This window comes from Alosa pseudoharengus, unplaced genomic scaffold (genome assembly GCF_046254945.1).
Source record: "Alosa pseudoharengus isolate Yale_2024_CS ecotype anadromous, Long Island Sound unplaced genomic scaffold, YU_APseudo_1.1 YU_APseudo_1.1_scf_23, whole genome shotgun sequence".
Taxonomy (NCBI): Eukaryota; Metazoa; Chordata; class Actinopteri; order Clupeiformes; family Clupeidae; genus Alosa; species Alosa pseudoharengus.
The window spans coordinates 18,245,146-18,261,368 of NW_027468685.1; the positions used below are offsets into that span (position 1 = coordinate 18,245,146).

The 16,223-nt window shown below is 43.3% G+C and overlaps 1 protein-coding gene across 1 annotated transcript in view; it reads left to right on the forward strand.

Annotated features, from left to right (window-relative positions):
* The window catches only part of khdrbs3 (KH domain containing, RNA binding, signal transduction associated 3), a 107,828-nt gene extending 92,787 nt beyond the window's left edge, over window positions 1–15,041 (forward strand). The window contains exons 8-9 of the mRNA XM_076301883.1: window positions 10,195–10,253; window positions 14,459–15,041. Of these exons, the coding sequence (XP_076157998.1) occupies window positions 10,195–10,253; window positions 14,459–14,550 (151 nt within the window). The 3' untranslated portion in view covers window positions 14,551–15,041. The remainder of the gene's footprint in view (window positions 1–10,194; window positions 10,254–14,458) is intronic.
* The last annotated feature ends 1,182 nt before the right edge of the window (window positions 15,042–16,223 follow it).

Consider the following 16,223-nt stretch of genomic DNA (forward strand, 5'->3'; position numbering starts at 1 on the left):
ATGGATAGAAGATACCTCCCAGAATAAAATATTTTTTTGTTTTTGCCTCTCTTGTCTGCTATATGAAGAGCAGACATGTTGAGATGGTCCAATTTCGGTGTGTGGATAGGCTCGTGTCTGGTTCAGAGAATGTTTGCCTTTTCCTGTGTACAAAAAAAGAGACAACAATGTTTCAGACACAGAAAAGGTATTGATTTCACAGTTATGTTTTCTCGACGTGGTTTTCCAACTGGTAATAGAGCATTCGTTAAAGATCCACCCATGATGACAGAAACCCGTAATGGCACTGAATACAACCAAACAACACCCTAGAAATTATTTGATTTTGAATGTATCAGAAGTGGGGATGTGAGTGAATGAGAAAGATCCCATTTCCCAGCATACTCTAGCCCCCCTTCATACAAATGCGCGCACACACACACACACACACACACACACACACACAAGCCTGCACTCTCTCTGTCTCTCACTCTCTCTCTCTCTCTTACACACACACACACACACACACACCACAGACACAAGCGCACACACACACACAAACACACACACACACACACACACACACACACACACACACACACACACACACACACACACACACACACACACAGACTCATATACAGATACACACATACACAGAATGCACACACACACACACACACACACACACACACAGAAAGCACAAACACAGTTGGCAACCTTAGGGCAACCCCTGCCAGGCGTCCTGACGTGTCGAAGACATTATAGGTTGTTAGGTAGTTGGCATCTCTGGCAGGAGAGTTGGATGGCAGACAGTTCAGATTACCTCCTCCACCCTCCAACACAAAGACCAGAGGCAGGTGCCATCACGCCCGGTGGGGGGATGAAGGAGTCTGATGCAGGTCTGGAGCTGAGTGAGATCACCTCAGGGGGTTCAGTCCTTGGGCCGTGTGCTCTGATGGTTTGGGGGAAGTGATCGGCTGAAGGTGAATGGAGTCAATGGAATGGAGAGAGAGAGAGAGAATGAGTGTGTGTGTGTGTGTTTGTGTGTGCATGTGTGTGTGTGGGGTGTGCTGCATGGGTGACTGCATGGGTGTGTCTGTATTTGAGGTATGAGTGTGTGTGTGTGTTCCTGTATTTGCAAAGGCTTTTGTGTGTGTGTGTGTGTGTGTGTGTGTGTATGTTGGTACATGTGTGTGTGTTTTCAACTGGCTGCATTGACCCATGGGCGGCTCGAGCCTCTGCGGAGCTCGGTGCCTGGAAACTTTATTTCACTCCTGACACCTGTGGGACCTCCGCCTCCCCTCGTCTCCCCTCGTCTCCCCTTGTCTCTCCTCGTCTCCCCTCACCTCCCCTCGTCTCTCCTCGTCTCCCCTCACCTCCCCTCGTCTCCCCTCACCTCCCCTCGTCTCTCCTCGTCTCCCCTCACCTCCCCTCGTCTCCCCTCACCTCCCCTCATCTCTCCTCGTCTCCCCTCACCTCCCCTCGTCTCCCCTCACCTCCCCTCACCTCCCCTCGCCTCCCCTCGCCTCCCCTCCCCCTCCTGCCCACACACACCCCTCTCTCCCGTCTCCTGTCTCCCCTCCCTGCCGCTGTCCTTTTCAACCAGCTCCCCCCCGGACCCTGCTGCAGTGACAGACCCAGAGAAGCCGGCTTCTGGAGCAAAGCTCAGTGCTGGAGACAAGGGCACTTTTCTGAGAGTGGTCTAGTTAGAGGAGCTACAGCACAGCTACAGGATGGATGGATGAACACGCCCTATTATGATGCATAACTGAAGTGCAGATAATTAATGTACATAACAGAAAAGTAATTTACTGACTAATACATTTTGCTCTGGTTTGGAAGAGATGATACTATAATTGCCAAGCTAATGTAAGCGTATAGTCCTTTTAGAGTTATCAGCTGCTGAGGTGAAGTGCATGGGGAAACACTAGGCCTGATAATTGTGAGATTTTAGAGGGCCTTAGTGTGTTTTCTGAATTTAACTTCATCACTTCTGTGAACACAATAGTAAGAGACTATTTGTGATTTTGGTATTTATAGATATGTGTTTATCAGCATTGTTTGGGGATATTTATGGAGAGTACAGTAGGTATGTGAGGGTAGGTTTTTTTAATTTAATTTTGTACACAATGCAATTAAGAGCGCTTTGTGATTCTCAACCTTTGATTTGACAGAACAGTGTCACAAGAGAGTCCCAGGTGCCTTTGCTATCAGAGACTGCTTTTTTCACTGTGAATTTTCATGCTGGACTTAAAATGCATACTTTTCTCCTCTGCCCCAATTTCTTCAGTCTCCCTATTTTTTCTCTTTCCGTTTTTTTTTTCTCCTTACCAGTGGATGTGCTATATTTAGCTTCTTGGGTTAACTTCTGGATTCTAGAGGTTGGTTAACTGTAGTCACATCTCTCTCTCTCTTTCTCTTGCTCTCTCTTGCTCTTTCTCTCTCTCAATTCAATTCAATTCACACACGAGTCTATCTCTCTCTTTCTCTCTCTCTCTCTCTCTCTCTCTCTCTCTCTCTCTCTCTCTCTCTCTCTCTCTCTTTTCTCCTGTGCCATGTCTGTGTCTATAAATTTGAAGTTAGCTAGCTAGACCATGGCTGCAGTGGACAGACAGATGCCTGTTTATTTCAAGTAGTTTATGTAACTGACCAGATTCTGGTGGGAAAAATATGTATATGCTAATGCTACTTTAACATTGTCAGTCAGCCAATGTACATCATTTACAACACTTACTTGAGGAGTATATCAGCAACATTTTGGAAACAAAAGCTAGTCAGATACCGTTTTTACCAGGTCATGTCAAAACAGCATATTGCTGCAGTTTGCCATGACTTTTATCAAGTACCACCACCATTAACTGACAAGTATCTGGACCTATAACAGCCTCAGCCAAATTAGAAACTGTGTACGTCCCCTACCTGCCGCGCTCTCAACCTCCATTATTACCTTCCTCTGACCTTTTGATGGAGTGGCTTAAAGTCTGTGGTGTAAGAGACTAGAGCTCCACTTCACCTTATTAGATTGACCTGGCACACAGTACTGTAACATATCCACACGACACTGGGCCTGACATCTGCTCCAATCATAATAAAGAGTATGAAATAGTAATGAATGCATTTGCAACTCTGTGTGCTACAAAGGTTAATATAATTGGAGTAGTCATAGAAAAACTGTTGAATATGAATGAAGAGGCAGCAGAGAGGAAATTGTATCTCTCTTTAATCTATGTGTGTATCTCTCTATCTTGGTCTCTCTCTCTCTCTCTCTCTCTCTCTCTCTCTTTCTTTCTCTCTCTCTCTCTCTCTCTATCTATCTATCTATCTATCTATTCTTTATTCTTCCCCTTTACTGTAGCTTCTCCCAGTGCTGGTCACTCCCTGGGGTCCTGTAGTAAAAAAAAAATAATCTTCAACATTACAAGTGTTGAAATATTACATTGAAATTACGTTCCATTTATACTTAAACAAAATCAGTCTTAAAAACATAACATAATAATAACAAAAGAACAAAGTCAAGCTTTCACATAGTGACTTATATGTCTGACTCTAAATGTTGCCTTAGTGACTTCTTATATCTGACACAGTTCTCAATGTTTTTAATATCCAAAGAGAGCCTATTCCACATTACAGGCGTGTCTGTCTGTCTGTCTGTCTATCTACAGCAACTTCTGATACTATGCTTGAACCTTTATGACAAAACAGCCTGATAATGGGGGAGCAAATGTTTTTTTTATTTTTTTATTTTGGCGACGTGAAACCCGACCATTATCACCTGTAATCTTGAATATCGAAGGGGCTTGATAGTGGGATTGTGGCTAGTGTGTCTTTATGTGAAGAGATCAGAGAGGGGTCTTCTGATAAGATGCCATTTGGCTGTCTGGCCAGACGCTTGGATGAAGATTGTGGATTTCAAAATGTTCTACCCCTACAACATTATCAGATGTCCAACAGGGGAGTTGCTGCCTAGCAATCAGTAGCTATACAATCACACAGTGGTTGTTGATTTTGAATGCTAATTTGCGAACAGATAGTTGTCAATCGATGCAACAGAATAAGGCCTTCTGTGCTGTTAACTGCACCATTGTGAGCCAAGGAAAAGGCAGCATCCATGTTCTATCTAGGCTGCAGTCAATCAGTCACTGAATTTCCTTGTCCAATGGCTTTGAACCAATTTTGGCTGCGTACAAGAAATCAAGACTTTGGACTGTGCCAGTCTCTGGTGGGGGAAAAATGTAGATATTATGTGACCTCATTTGAATCAAAATCAAAGAATTTTGGCAGAAACTGGAGAAAATATTCAGATTCAGTCTGAGAAGAGAGAGAGAGAGAGAGAATGATTGAAGATGGTGAAGATACTAGGATACACAAGACTCAAGACTCAGTGGATCTTAGATAGATACATAAACAGATGGATGGACGGAAGTAAACAATCAGATGGCCAATCCGACAGAGACAGGCAGACAAATAATGTACTTACCCCACAGACAGTCTGACTGAGGGGCCGACTGAAAGACAGATAGATAGGCAGACAGACAGATAGATAGACAGACAGATAGATAGATAGACAAATAGATAGGCAGTAAAACAACATGAGCTGTAGCCCTGATCCTGTTCCTCTCCTCTCTTCGTCTCCCCTCACTTCTCTTCTTTTCCTCTACTCTCTTACTCTACTCTTCCCCTCTCTCTTTTCTTCCACTCTCTCCTCTCCTCCTCTCCTCTGCACTCCTCGACTCTCTTCCTCTCATTCTCTGCTTTCCCAATGGAATGTGTGAGTAATGGCGGTGTGAGAAAACAGCGTCCGGCGGGGGACGTGTACTACATCATTCAGATTTACCGCCGCCATCTGTTAAACGACACCGGGGACGGCCACATCGGTACTTAAGATCAGCCGCGCACCGCCATGACAGACGCTGTCAGACAGCAGGTGGACCTGTTGGATAGCAAGACACAAACACACACACACGCGCGCGCGCACACACACACACACACACACACACACACACACACACACACACACACACACACACACACACACACACACACACACACACACACACACACACACACACACACACACACACACACACTAGTAAGTCCCTCACCCTATCCTCAGGCCAAGGCTACCTAATGGCTGTTTATTTCTGAAGAACAAGACAGACAGTGGAGACAAATTGCAGCAGAATGTGTGTGTGTGTGTGTGTGTGTGTGTGTGTACGTGCATGCATGTGTGCGTGTGCGTGCGTGCTTGCCTGTGTGTGCGTGTGTGCATATGTGTGTGTGTGCGTGTGTGCATATGTGTGTACAAGTGTGTGTGTTTGTGTGTGCACTTCCGTGCCTGTGTGTGTCTCCACTGGCTGAGACAAGAAGAGAAGCTGTGTGAGGAGGAGGGGTGTGGGTGTGGGGTGGGGGGTAAAGCAGGCTTGGGAAAGGTAGAAGCATCCAGCTAATAAATGTCAAACTGAAGGGAGGAACCACTTACGCAGTCAAAAGGCTTTTCCACTCCCGTGACAGTGCGATAGTTGCGCTCGGGTGAGAGACGCTGTGCGGCGCCTGTGTTGACATGTAATCTCACACCACTGTAGCACACACGAGGCCGCGCGCCCTGTCAGAGGAATGCTGGTCAAATACCGAATCGATGATGATGAATGCACAGAGAGAACACAGGCTTGGCGGCTCTTGTTGATTTCAGAAGCTTGGTGCTTCTTTCAATGTGTCAGAGAGTTTTAATGCAAGAGCGGTGATGATGATCTTTTCACTAAATGATCTTTAAAGATATATCATTTTTTGTTTATTTTTATCAACTTTTGTTGTTGAAAGTTTGCTTATCCTTTGAAGCCATCTGCACAGTTGGACGATCTTGTGTTTTAATTTGGTTCTCTCATCTTTAGCTGTCAACATGTTTTAATGAGAGATCCATGAATGGCAGCTCATGATCAAAAAATCGCGTAACCGTTAATTATTGTTATTTTTAATTGAAGAGTTTTTAATTAGCTCAACTAGTAGTAGCCTATGTTGCTCTGTCTGAAATGTCTTCCCAAAACTTTTATAGTGACTCATAGTCTTCAGTTCATCACACAGCTGCATTTGACTGAAGCAAGTTAGACCAAATAACAAAAACTTAAGAAAACTAGCTCTGTTGATGTTATGGCTACGGCTCACAGCTTTGCCCTTCACTACATTGTCTGACAGACAGGATTGTACAGAAGAGAGAGAGAGAGAGAGAGAGAGAGAGAGGGAGGGAGAAGAAGAAGAGAGAGAAAGAGAGGGAGTGATCGGGAAAGGGAGGAAGAGGCTAAACATGGCAGCGTTGTGCAGGTATCGATGAAACGTCACAGCAGAAATTAGAGGTGCTTAACAGCTTTTGGAGTGCAGCTCTTATACGCGTTAAAGCCAAGGCTGCTCTTGGCAGGTCGAGCCAGTGCTGACCGCAATTTTGCTGGACAGAAACCCATCGCCCCCTCTTTCACATGCTAGCTTTTTGTTGGCGGAGAGGGGAAATGTTTACGCCTGTGTTACCCTCAGCTTCCAACACACAGACACACAAACATAAACACACACACACTCACACACTCACACACTCACACACTCACACACACACACACACACACACACACACACACACACACACACACAATCACCTCAACAATAGCAGAGGTGTTTTTTTTTAACTGAATGTGACCTGGAGGCATTCTGTTTGTTTAAATGCAGACTTTTATGTCTCTGGGAGCTGGTACTAAAACGTGCCACCTGGTTGGACTAGCAGATCCAAACGCATCTTATCACCCATGGCCATTTAGACTTTTCATTCTGCAGTTGTTCATGCTTTTAGACCTCTCTGTTGTGCTCTTCTTCATTTACTGTCCTGCTCCTCTTTTCTCTCTCTCTCTCTCTCTCTCTCTCTCTCTCTCTCTCTCTCTCTCTCTCTCAGAGTTAGTCATGTATGATGTCCATGGCACCTTTTCAACCCAGGGGCAGCATAGAGAGAAATGGTGAAGACGCCTCTGCCAGAAAGAGTTTAATTGGAGCCTTTATGCAAATCACAGAATCACAATAGACGCTCAGCACAGGAAAATGTAAAGTTTTCCCATCAAGTGAGCTAAGACTTGCTGATGCGCGTGGCGTGGGAAAACAGTGAATAATGTCCTGTATTTGGTGTCTTCTGTGCTATCGCTATGCATTTGTGATGTGAACCTACTTGATAACATGATTCTGCCTGGCCGTCTGTAGATTAAAGAAAGACTCAACGATAAGAGGTTAGAGAACTGTGTAGTATGTAAAACATTCAGACAGTTTACAGGTGAAACAGAGACACCTAGGGCATGTCAGCATCTTAACATGGAACTCCAGACACAAATGTCTCTTCTTGTTTTGACTTTCTGGAGGAGTAGTACTCTGACAGGCTGGCTACACACAGCACGTAACGGAAGTGCTCTGTTCCCGTAGCATCTGTTGCACAATTAGCTTCCATGGTAATGAATGGAACAGGCTACACCTAAGTAAGTATGTATGTAAGTATACTCTTTTGATCCCGTGAGGGAAATTTGGTCTCTGTATTTATCCCAATCTGTGAATTAGTAAAACACACACAGCACACAGTGAACACACAGTGAGGTGAAGCACACACTAATCCAGGCGCAGTGAGCTGCCTGCACTAACAGAAGCGCTCGGGGAGCAGTGAGGGGTTAGGTGCCTTGCTCAAGGGCACTTCAGCCGTGCCTACTGGTCGGGGTTCGAACCGGCAACCCTCCGGTTACAGGTCCAAAGTGCTAACCAGTAGGCCACGGCTGCCCATGATATGATACCTGATGTGATACCGGCGGATACATTCAGAAAAATTAGACCTGTCTTCTATTTTTACGCCCCTCAAGTGGAGCACTTCAATTGCGGACCTGGTGTAGCCCAGCTGTGAGTCTCCAGTGGTCAGTGAAGTTTATTTCAACACGCACACGCGCACACACACACACACACACACACACACACACCCACCCACACACACACACACACACACACACACACACCCTCCAGACCTCCTTCATTCCTTTATTTGTTTCTCCTTCTCTCGTCTGAAATGGCAATGACACAGGATACACATCCTCACATAGGTCTGGTGCCACCAGAAAAGCCTGCGCAGCCCAGTTACCGGGGGAGACGTGATGACTGACAGGCGGAGGGAAGGGGACTCAGCTGTTAGGGGTGGAGGAGGGAGGGGAGACGTTGTCGGATCGCCATGGCAGCCATATGATGAATTACCTCTCGACTCCTGAGTGATAGCGACGACGCCGAATGATGCCAGCGCTGGATTGTTCTGTCAGAGGTCACTGAGCACTGGGAGAGAGAGAGAGAGAGAGATAGAGAGGGGGAGAGAGGGGGAGAAAAGGTGGAAATCAGGAAAGAAGTGAAACAGGAAGGAAAAAACATTAAATGGAATACAATAAAAGGCAATGCAGGATGCAGGAAAGGATTTTTTCCTCATAGTTTTTGGAAATGAATGCTTGTCAGGATCTGGATCCATATGCCGGGAAGTAACAAGAATGACTAGAAGAATATTACTAAAATAGCTGGAAATTGTCCTAAAATATTACAGTAATGGGATGATAATGGGATTGTTTGAACATACCTGTTTGTGTGTGAGACAGGAAGAGATAGCGTGTTTGTGTGTGTGTGCAGAAGTTCAGGTGAGGTGTGTGTGTGTGTGTGTGTGTGTGTGTGTGTGTGTCTGTGTGTCTGTGAGAACATTTGTGAGAGAGGATGTGTCTGTGTCTGTCTGTGTTTGACAGAGAGAAGATGGGAGAGAGAAAAAAAGGAAAGAGATTCAGAGTGACTTTATGTGAGTGCATTAGAGAGGGTGAGAGAGAACATAGGTATATGTGTGTTTGTGATAGAAAATGAGAATCAGAGAGAGAGAGAGAGAGAGAGAGAAAAGGAAAAAGGAGATTGTAATCTTCTCATGCTCAAACGCTCTCTGCCAAGCTTATCTATAGACCTTTGTGTGTGTCTGTGTCTGTGTGTGTGTGTCTGTGTGTGTGTGTGTGTGTGTGTGTGTGTGTGTGTGTGTGTGTGTGTGTGTGTGTGTGTCAGAGGGTATGTGCCTTTTTATCACCTCTGCAGCACAGTTCTCAGTTTCAGTCGTTTCTTCCTAAGTTTGTGCTTTTTAGCCATAATCTCCCAGCAGCTTGTCTGAACTCGCGACACTCATTAACACGGTTTCTTGGCTGTGTCTGTTCTTCTCATGTACAGTGCAGTGGTACTTTAACACTTTTCAGATCCTCCATAGATTACTCTCATTGCTGTCACACTTGACATGGTTGCCTTTTCACATAAGATACAGACAACTGGAAAATGAGCTGGTAGGATTGTATTGAACGGGACCTTGTGACTGGGTAGGTCAGATACCCTGAGTAAAAGTACCTAGGAGTATCCAGGGACCTGGTCCAATATTAGAGGAAATGTGTGTGTTTCACCTTGAAATACTGTGAAGCATTTTGTCCCTTTTCCCATTTAGACTCATTATTGAGGTGTTTGCTTATCATGTCCTAGCCAGACTGTTTGTACTGTAAGAATGAGGAAGTACATCTGATGTATCTCACAGCAGGGTTAAATAAAAGGGTGATTCCTGTTGTGTCCAGAGATAGTAGTTGTCTCTCATTTGGCATGGATCGTATGACAGATCAGAATCATATCTGCATTGAGATTCTATCTGGATCCGAGGCATATCATATATTACTGCCAAAATAGTGACAGCCATCGCAAATGTCCATTTATCTGCATGTAATCATTGTTAGTGAATTTTGCCGTACATGTCCAAAGCTAGTTGGTGTCTCCGATTTGGTGTCAGTGTAGAAGATCAGAATTAGATATGTTTTGGGGCTTAGATTCTATCTGTATCTAAGACTTATATCACAGCCAACATTTTGACTACCTTTTATGTTGAAACAAATTACTTTTATTTTCAGTGTGGTATCTAGAAACCTAGTATTAACCTAGTACTGTTGCCTTGTGTGAGATTATTTGTATTCACTCATGATTTCCTATGTCAATATCGGCTTTTCTACAGCAATGTAATGTGTCTGAAATGGATGATGTCTCTGAATTCTCTCAGAACAAGGACTGACTGATGCCCCCCCCTTCTCTCTCTCTCTCTCTCTCTCTCTCTCTCTCTCTCTCTCTCTCTCTCTCTCTCTCTCTCTCTCTCTCTCTCGTCTCTATCCACAGCTCAGACGACTATTACGAATACGGACACGCCATCAGCGGGGAGTCGTATGAGTCATACGGTGAGTTCCTCGTCCGACTGTCTTGTAACAGGATTAAAATGATTAGTCCATCCACATTACGCGCGGATTTGCAAGTTATTAGCTCCATCACCGCCGATTCCTCGCACAACAGCACTGCTATCTCCCATGATCAGAGCTGTCATCTCAGTCGACTGATACCAGGATTCGCAGGTCTTAACTCTCGCCGCCAAAGCTTATTCTCCGATATCTTATCCACAATTGCAGCGACATCTACCACAGCACGTGCCAAAACACAATCACATTAGCATGTGTACCAGCGATGACATTTTACTGAATAATACATCTGGTTTGCATGATAAGAAATCAATAGTTTTACTGTAAATCAGAAAGTAGGTTTACAACTTACCTACTGTATTCCTGGAGTGCAAAAATGAAGTGGCAGTCGTGTATCGTTCCTCTAATGCTAATATACACCAGTGTGCTCCATTTCTGTTCAGGAGCTCAGAAAATACTCTGTGATCTAATTTTGGCCAATTAAACTCTGAATCAAAACTCAGAGCATTTCATCTTCAGTCATTATTTCATGTGAGACTGAGCAACTATGTGCCGTTCGCAAGCACCAGTTAGTGTGTACACTATGTGTTGCCTCCTGCTGTCATGAAGTTCTTTGTGTCAAATAATAGCATCATAAGGAGCTGACTAATCTAATACTGCACTAATGTAATTGGTGGTAATCATTGTGGCTGATTAATATTATTTAGTTTTTTAATTTATTTCCCAGTTTGTCAACGTGCTGTGTACAGCACAACTGTAAACACTAATTAAAATGTAATTAGTAATCCAGAACGACAAACAGAGAAAGAATCACTCACTGGCATTTTGAAACTCGAGCCATAGAACTTGGCATTGTTGCTCGGATAATTTGTTCAGATTTAATTGGACAGAGAGATAAACAAGTGAAAGAAAGAATGGACTCATGATTCAGTTAAAACCCCTCAGTTTCAGCGGGCTCGTGGGAGACATTGAATGAATCCAAGACAGCATTAACTCTACAGGTTCATTTCTATTATGGCACAAAACAAGGGATGCAGAACTTGATTAACTTAAAATAGAAGTAAATGGAAGAGTCACATTTCTCTATTTTTCTCTCATATACTCTACCTTTCTCTCCCTCCCTCTCTCTTTTACTCTCACTATCCCTGCTCTCTTCCTCCCCTCTCTCCTTCTCATCACCTCTCCTTCTCTGTCTGCATCTAACACCCTCCGTCTTTCTCTTCTCACACACCATACACACTCACACAGAGATGCAAACAAACACCTGTTTACATGCCCTGCTGGGAGTTCTAAAGAGAATGATGGCTGACAGTTCAAAGGAGAGGCACTAGATTAGGGCGACTGATGCTCGCCATCCTTTTCTCTCCGCACCCAAGGGTGTGGCGGTCAAGCCTTTCTTTTAAGTGACAGTTAGTCTCAGGGATGACAGGTCTAATTAAAGGGTATTGGTAATCACGTCCACATTGAGGGTGTCTGGAGGGAGCAAACACACACCACACCACACCACACCACACACACACACACACACACACATGTATGCATACCCAGTCATCCATATACTCTTGCTCCTTCCCATATACACATAACCCCCCCCCCCACACACACACACACACACACACACACACACACACACAAACACAAACACAAAGTCTCACTCACACATCTAAACACCCACACAGACACAGCAGGCCAAAGCCTTGGCACTCTGTGTCCAGGGTGAGTCTCGGCTGGTTGAAGATCACACAAAGGCCTCCATCGATTGGGCCACTTCCCTAAAGACTGACCCAGCTGTGAGCTAATGGTGATCGTAACCTTTCATCTGGAGATTCCACACACACACACACACACACACACACACACACACACACACACACACACACACACGTCTTCCTTTTAAGTGGGCCGTTTGATCCGCTTGCTAACTGACACAAACGGCACCTTCTTCCCTGCATTCAAGGGCAAGAAGGCAAGAAGAAATTTCTATCCTCCTTTAGTGTGACAGAACCCATGGGAGGACCATCAGTTTGTTTGTTACTTAGATGAGCCTCTAGCCCTTTGTGAGGGGAGGCCATTTTGGGCTGGTTGGTCATTCTAGGGAAGATTACTGTAAACAATGGTTGGTGTTTGTTGAGCAGAGGCGGACAGAGTACACAGCTTCATTACTTGAGTAAAAGTACAGATACCCCTTGCTAAATTTTACTCAAGTACAAGTAAAAGTACAACAGTCAGATGTCTACTTAGGTAAAAGTACTGAAGTACTTGTTTTTAAAAGTACTTGAGTATCAAGAGTACAAGAGTAGCCTACATTTTCTAAATATTGCATTACAAGGATACAAGGATACAAAGATACAAGGAAGTTTATTGTCACATGCATATAGTTACTGGAAGTAAGAAATGCAGTGAAATTATGTCTGGTGTCAGCCTATTTGTGCATTTATGGGGGGGGGGGGGGTAAAAAGTGCAGTAGAAGAGGGGTTTAGTAGATTAAGTGGCAAGGGCTGCATAAGAAAGGTGGGGGAGGATTGGGATTGGGGGGGGGGGGCACCAACAAGGAGCACCCAAGAGCAACAGGGGCAAGGAAAAACTCCCTTACCAAGGAAGAAACCTTGGGCAGATCCACGGCTCAAGGGGCTAACCCAACTGCCAGGGGTCTTGGTGTGTGTGTTGGGGGGATGACAGGGGAGATGGGATAGTGTGCTGTGTATGTGGGGAGAGGGCAGTGTGCAATATGTGTGTTGGAGAAGCTTCCTGATGAAATAATGTGCTGTGTAGGTAGGGGAGAGGGCCTGGGGATAAAAACTTCTCCTGAGTCTCTCAGTTCTGGCTCTGTGACTACATAGGCGTCTTCTTGATTTCAGAGGTAGGAATAATCCATTGTTAGGATGAGAAGAGTCCTTTAGAATCTTTTGGGCTCTTAGGAGTACTCTTCTGGAATAGATATCTTGTAGAGCAGGGAGTTGAGTTCTTATAGTACGTTCACCTGAGCGCACTACTCTCTGCAGAGTACTACAATCTCTAACTGTGGAGTTCCCATACCAGGTGATGATGCTACCAGTTAGAACACTCTCAACCGCTGAAGTGTAGAAGGCCTTCATGATGGATGTAGAAACTTTGAATTTCCTTAGCTGACGAAGGAAGTAGAGTCGTTGTCTGGACTTCTTCAGAACATATTGAGTGTTAACAGTCCATGTTAAGTCTTCAGTAATGTGGACACCAAGGTATTTATTACTACTGCCACAGTGCTTACATTTATGTAAGAAACGTCCTACATGGAGTTATGAAAAATGTTAATGTTAATACCTTGAATGTAAATTTAATTTTCATCTTTTTACCATGTTGCCAGGGATGGGCAGTATTTTTAATACATGTATTTAAAATACGCATTTCAAATACAAAATAATATTTTGTAATTGAAACACTTGAAGCGAAAACTATCAGTAACTTGTTCAGAAAATTGAAATAGTCTGGCGAGGTCACAGGTTGGCACATTCCCGGGATGGACCTGCTGCGTCTTCATCCATTGTTTCGTCCATGGTTTCGTCTCTTATCTAAATCTGACCATGTAGTTGACTTTGGCGGAAAGCTGAAGGTGATTGCTGATAGGCTGTCCCAATCAGTGGTGCCTGCACAATCCAATCATGTTTGAGAGGGAAACAACAAATTGAGGGTTTCCGAGATTTTTCTTTTTTCCTTTTTTTTAGTAACGGGTACTAACGGTTATGGATAGAAATGTAGTGGAGTAAAGAGTACAATATTTGCCTCTCAAATGTACTTGAGTAAAGTCATGAGTACTCCCCAAAAATGATACTCGAGTATCCCTCAAAATTGTACTCAAGTACTGTACTCAAGTAAATGTACTCCGTTACTGTCCGGCTCTGTTGTTGAGCCTATTATTTTTTAATCATCATTTGAAATAAGACCGGGAGAGATGGAGAGAGAGAGGGAGAGAGAAAAAAGTAAGACAAAGATGTTTCTATCTATAGAAATGTCTAGTCTGAAGCCATTTTGGAAAGAATGTGCTGTAATGTTGATGACAGTGGAACAAATCACAATTTAATGGGAAAAATATTTTTCAAACATAAAACGTAATTCTCAAGCCGTTAAACCAAAAAGTTCCTCCTGTGTGCTGAGTCCATTTGGCCAAGTAAAATGATTTTGATTGTGATTCTATGTGTCCGCCTCGTCTGCAGGCCAGGAAGAGTGGACAACCACCCGCACCAAGGCCCCCCCAGCACGAACCACCAAAGGCGTGTACAGGGAACAACCCTACACCAGATACTGAACTGTTCCCCCACAACCCTCCCCTTTCAACCTGCAGAGACAACATCACGGGTCACCCCCCCCAAGTAATGGATTTTCTATGGACTATCCCACTCCTTTTTAGAATAAAATGAAAAAAAGAAACAAAAACGAAAAAAAGAAATACAAATGAAAACACATCCAACCTGGAGATGAGGAGAGGAGGTCACAGCAACCGCTGATTGTAAACTGAGTTGACCGTGACAGGCTGTGGAGGATGGTGAAAATAATGACCATTACTTATTCCCGAGAAGGACTAAAGAGGACCGCTGTACGATTAGATGAGTAAGCAAGTAAACTCTTGATTCTTTACAGTAAATAATTACAGTTATTGGGTAATTGGGCAAGGTATAGAGGGGGGGGGGGGGGGTTACATTATTTTAAGGTGTTACTTATTTAGCCTAGCAAGAAGAGATAACATGTACAGTAGATGATGTTTTTTTCCCCTTGCTATTGGGTGATTGGTTTTCAGTGTGTCTCTTGCAAATTCTACTTTAATGAGATATCTAGAGGAGCGAGAGTCGAAGGTGAAATCATATGATGCACATATTGTTGTACTCCTTTCCTTTTTTGTAATTGAAAGTACTTCAGAATTAAGGGGCTTATAGAAGCATGTTGTGAAATGTCATTGTGCTGAATTGTTTTTATTTTTTGATTAATCCAAGAAAAGAAAATAAGAAAAAAATTCCTTACATGGTGTAAATGTGTTTGATGTTGTGTTCACCATTCGGATTCACCATTAATCATCCGTATAGTAGGATCTTTTTTTTTCTTTTGCTCCCAGAAGGTAATTCATCTACAGGGGCGCTTTCAGTAAATTTTTGTTTCCTTATCCTGACAGATTCTGTTCTATCAGGGATAGAGTAGAATTGCTGACTCATAAAAGCAAGCTGAATCACACTCTGATAATAATCCATTTCCCATATAAAATGTTGAAAAAGACAAAAAATATCAGTGAAATTCAGGTAAGGCTTTTAGTCTTGAGATATAAGTAGGAGTATTATCATTGTGCGCTTGTGTAAGCCCTTTAATCCTTACTATTTGGTTGATGCTATAATAAAAAAAAATTGAAAGAATATCCTTGTGTTTGAGAGGAACCTCTGTTTTTAATGATAATTTTTAGGAAAAGCACAATAATTTAAACTAATATAACACATCTCTAACTACCTTTTAAACAATTGGTTCAGAATCTTGTTCTAGTACATGCATTTACACGGTAGGCTTTTAAAGACAATGTAAAATTGCTTAAAATTCAATAAAAAGGAGTTTTAACAGCATGCTGAGAAATTTCCACTACGTTTTTTTCAAAATCTGAAACCAGAGAAGCAGCAGATAATGTAGTCGCCCTTTTATCTACAGAAATATGATTAATTTATCTAATCAATTCTTAATGCTGCTCAGAATTACCCATGGGATTTAAATAGACCACCAGTTATGAGATATTTAGATAGCCCAGAATGTAATTTTTTCATTCTATTTTCACTTGCTTTGATATCTCTAAGTCTCCTGTTCTTACTCAGGTAGAGCTATTCAGAAAGCACACAGCCAAACCAACCCAATTCTGGCCATGTTCAGTTGTGGGTTTTATGGTTTACACAGCAGTGAAAGCTCAGTTTAGTAACCCAGAGGTTCAAATGCATTTGTTATACCTCCCTT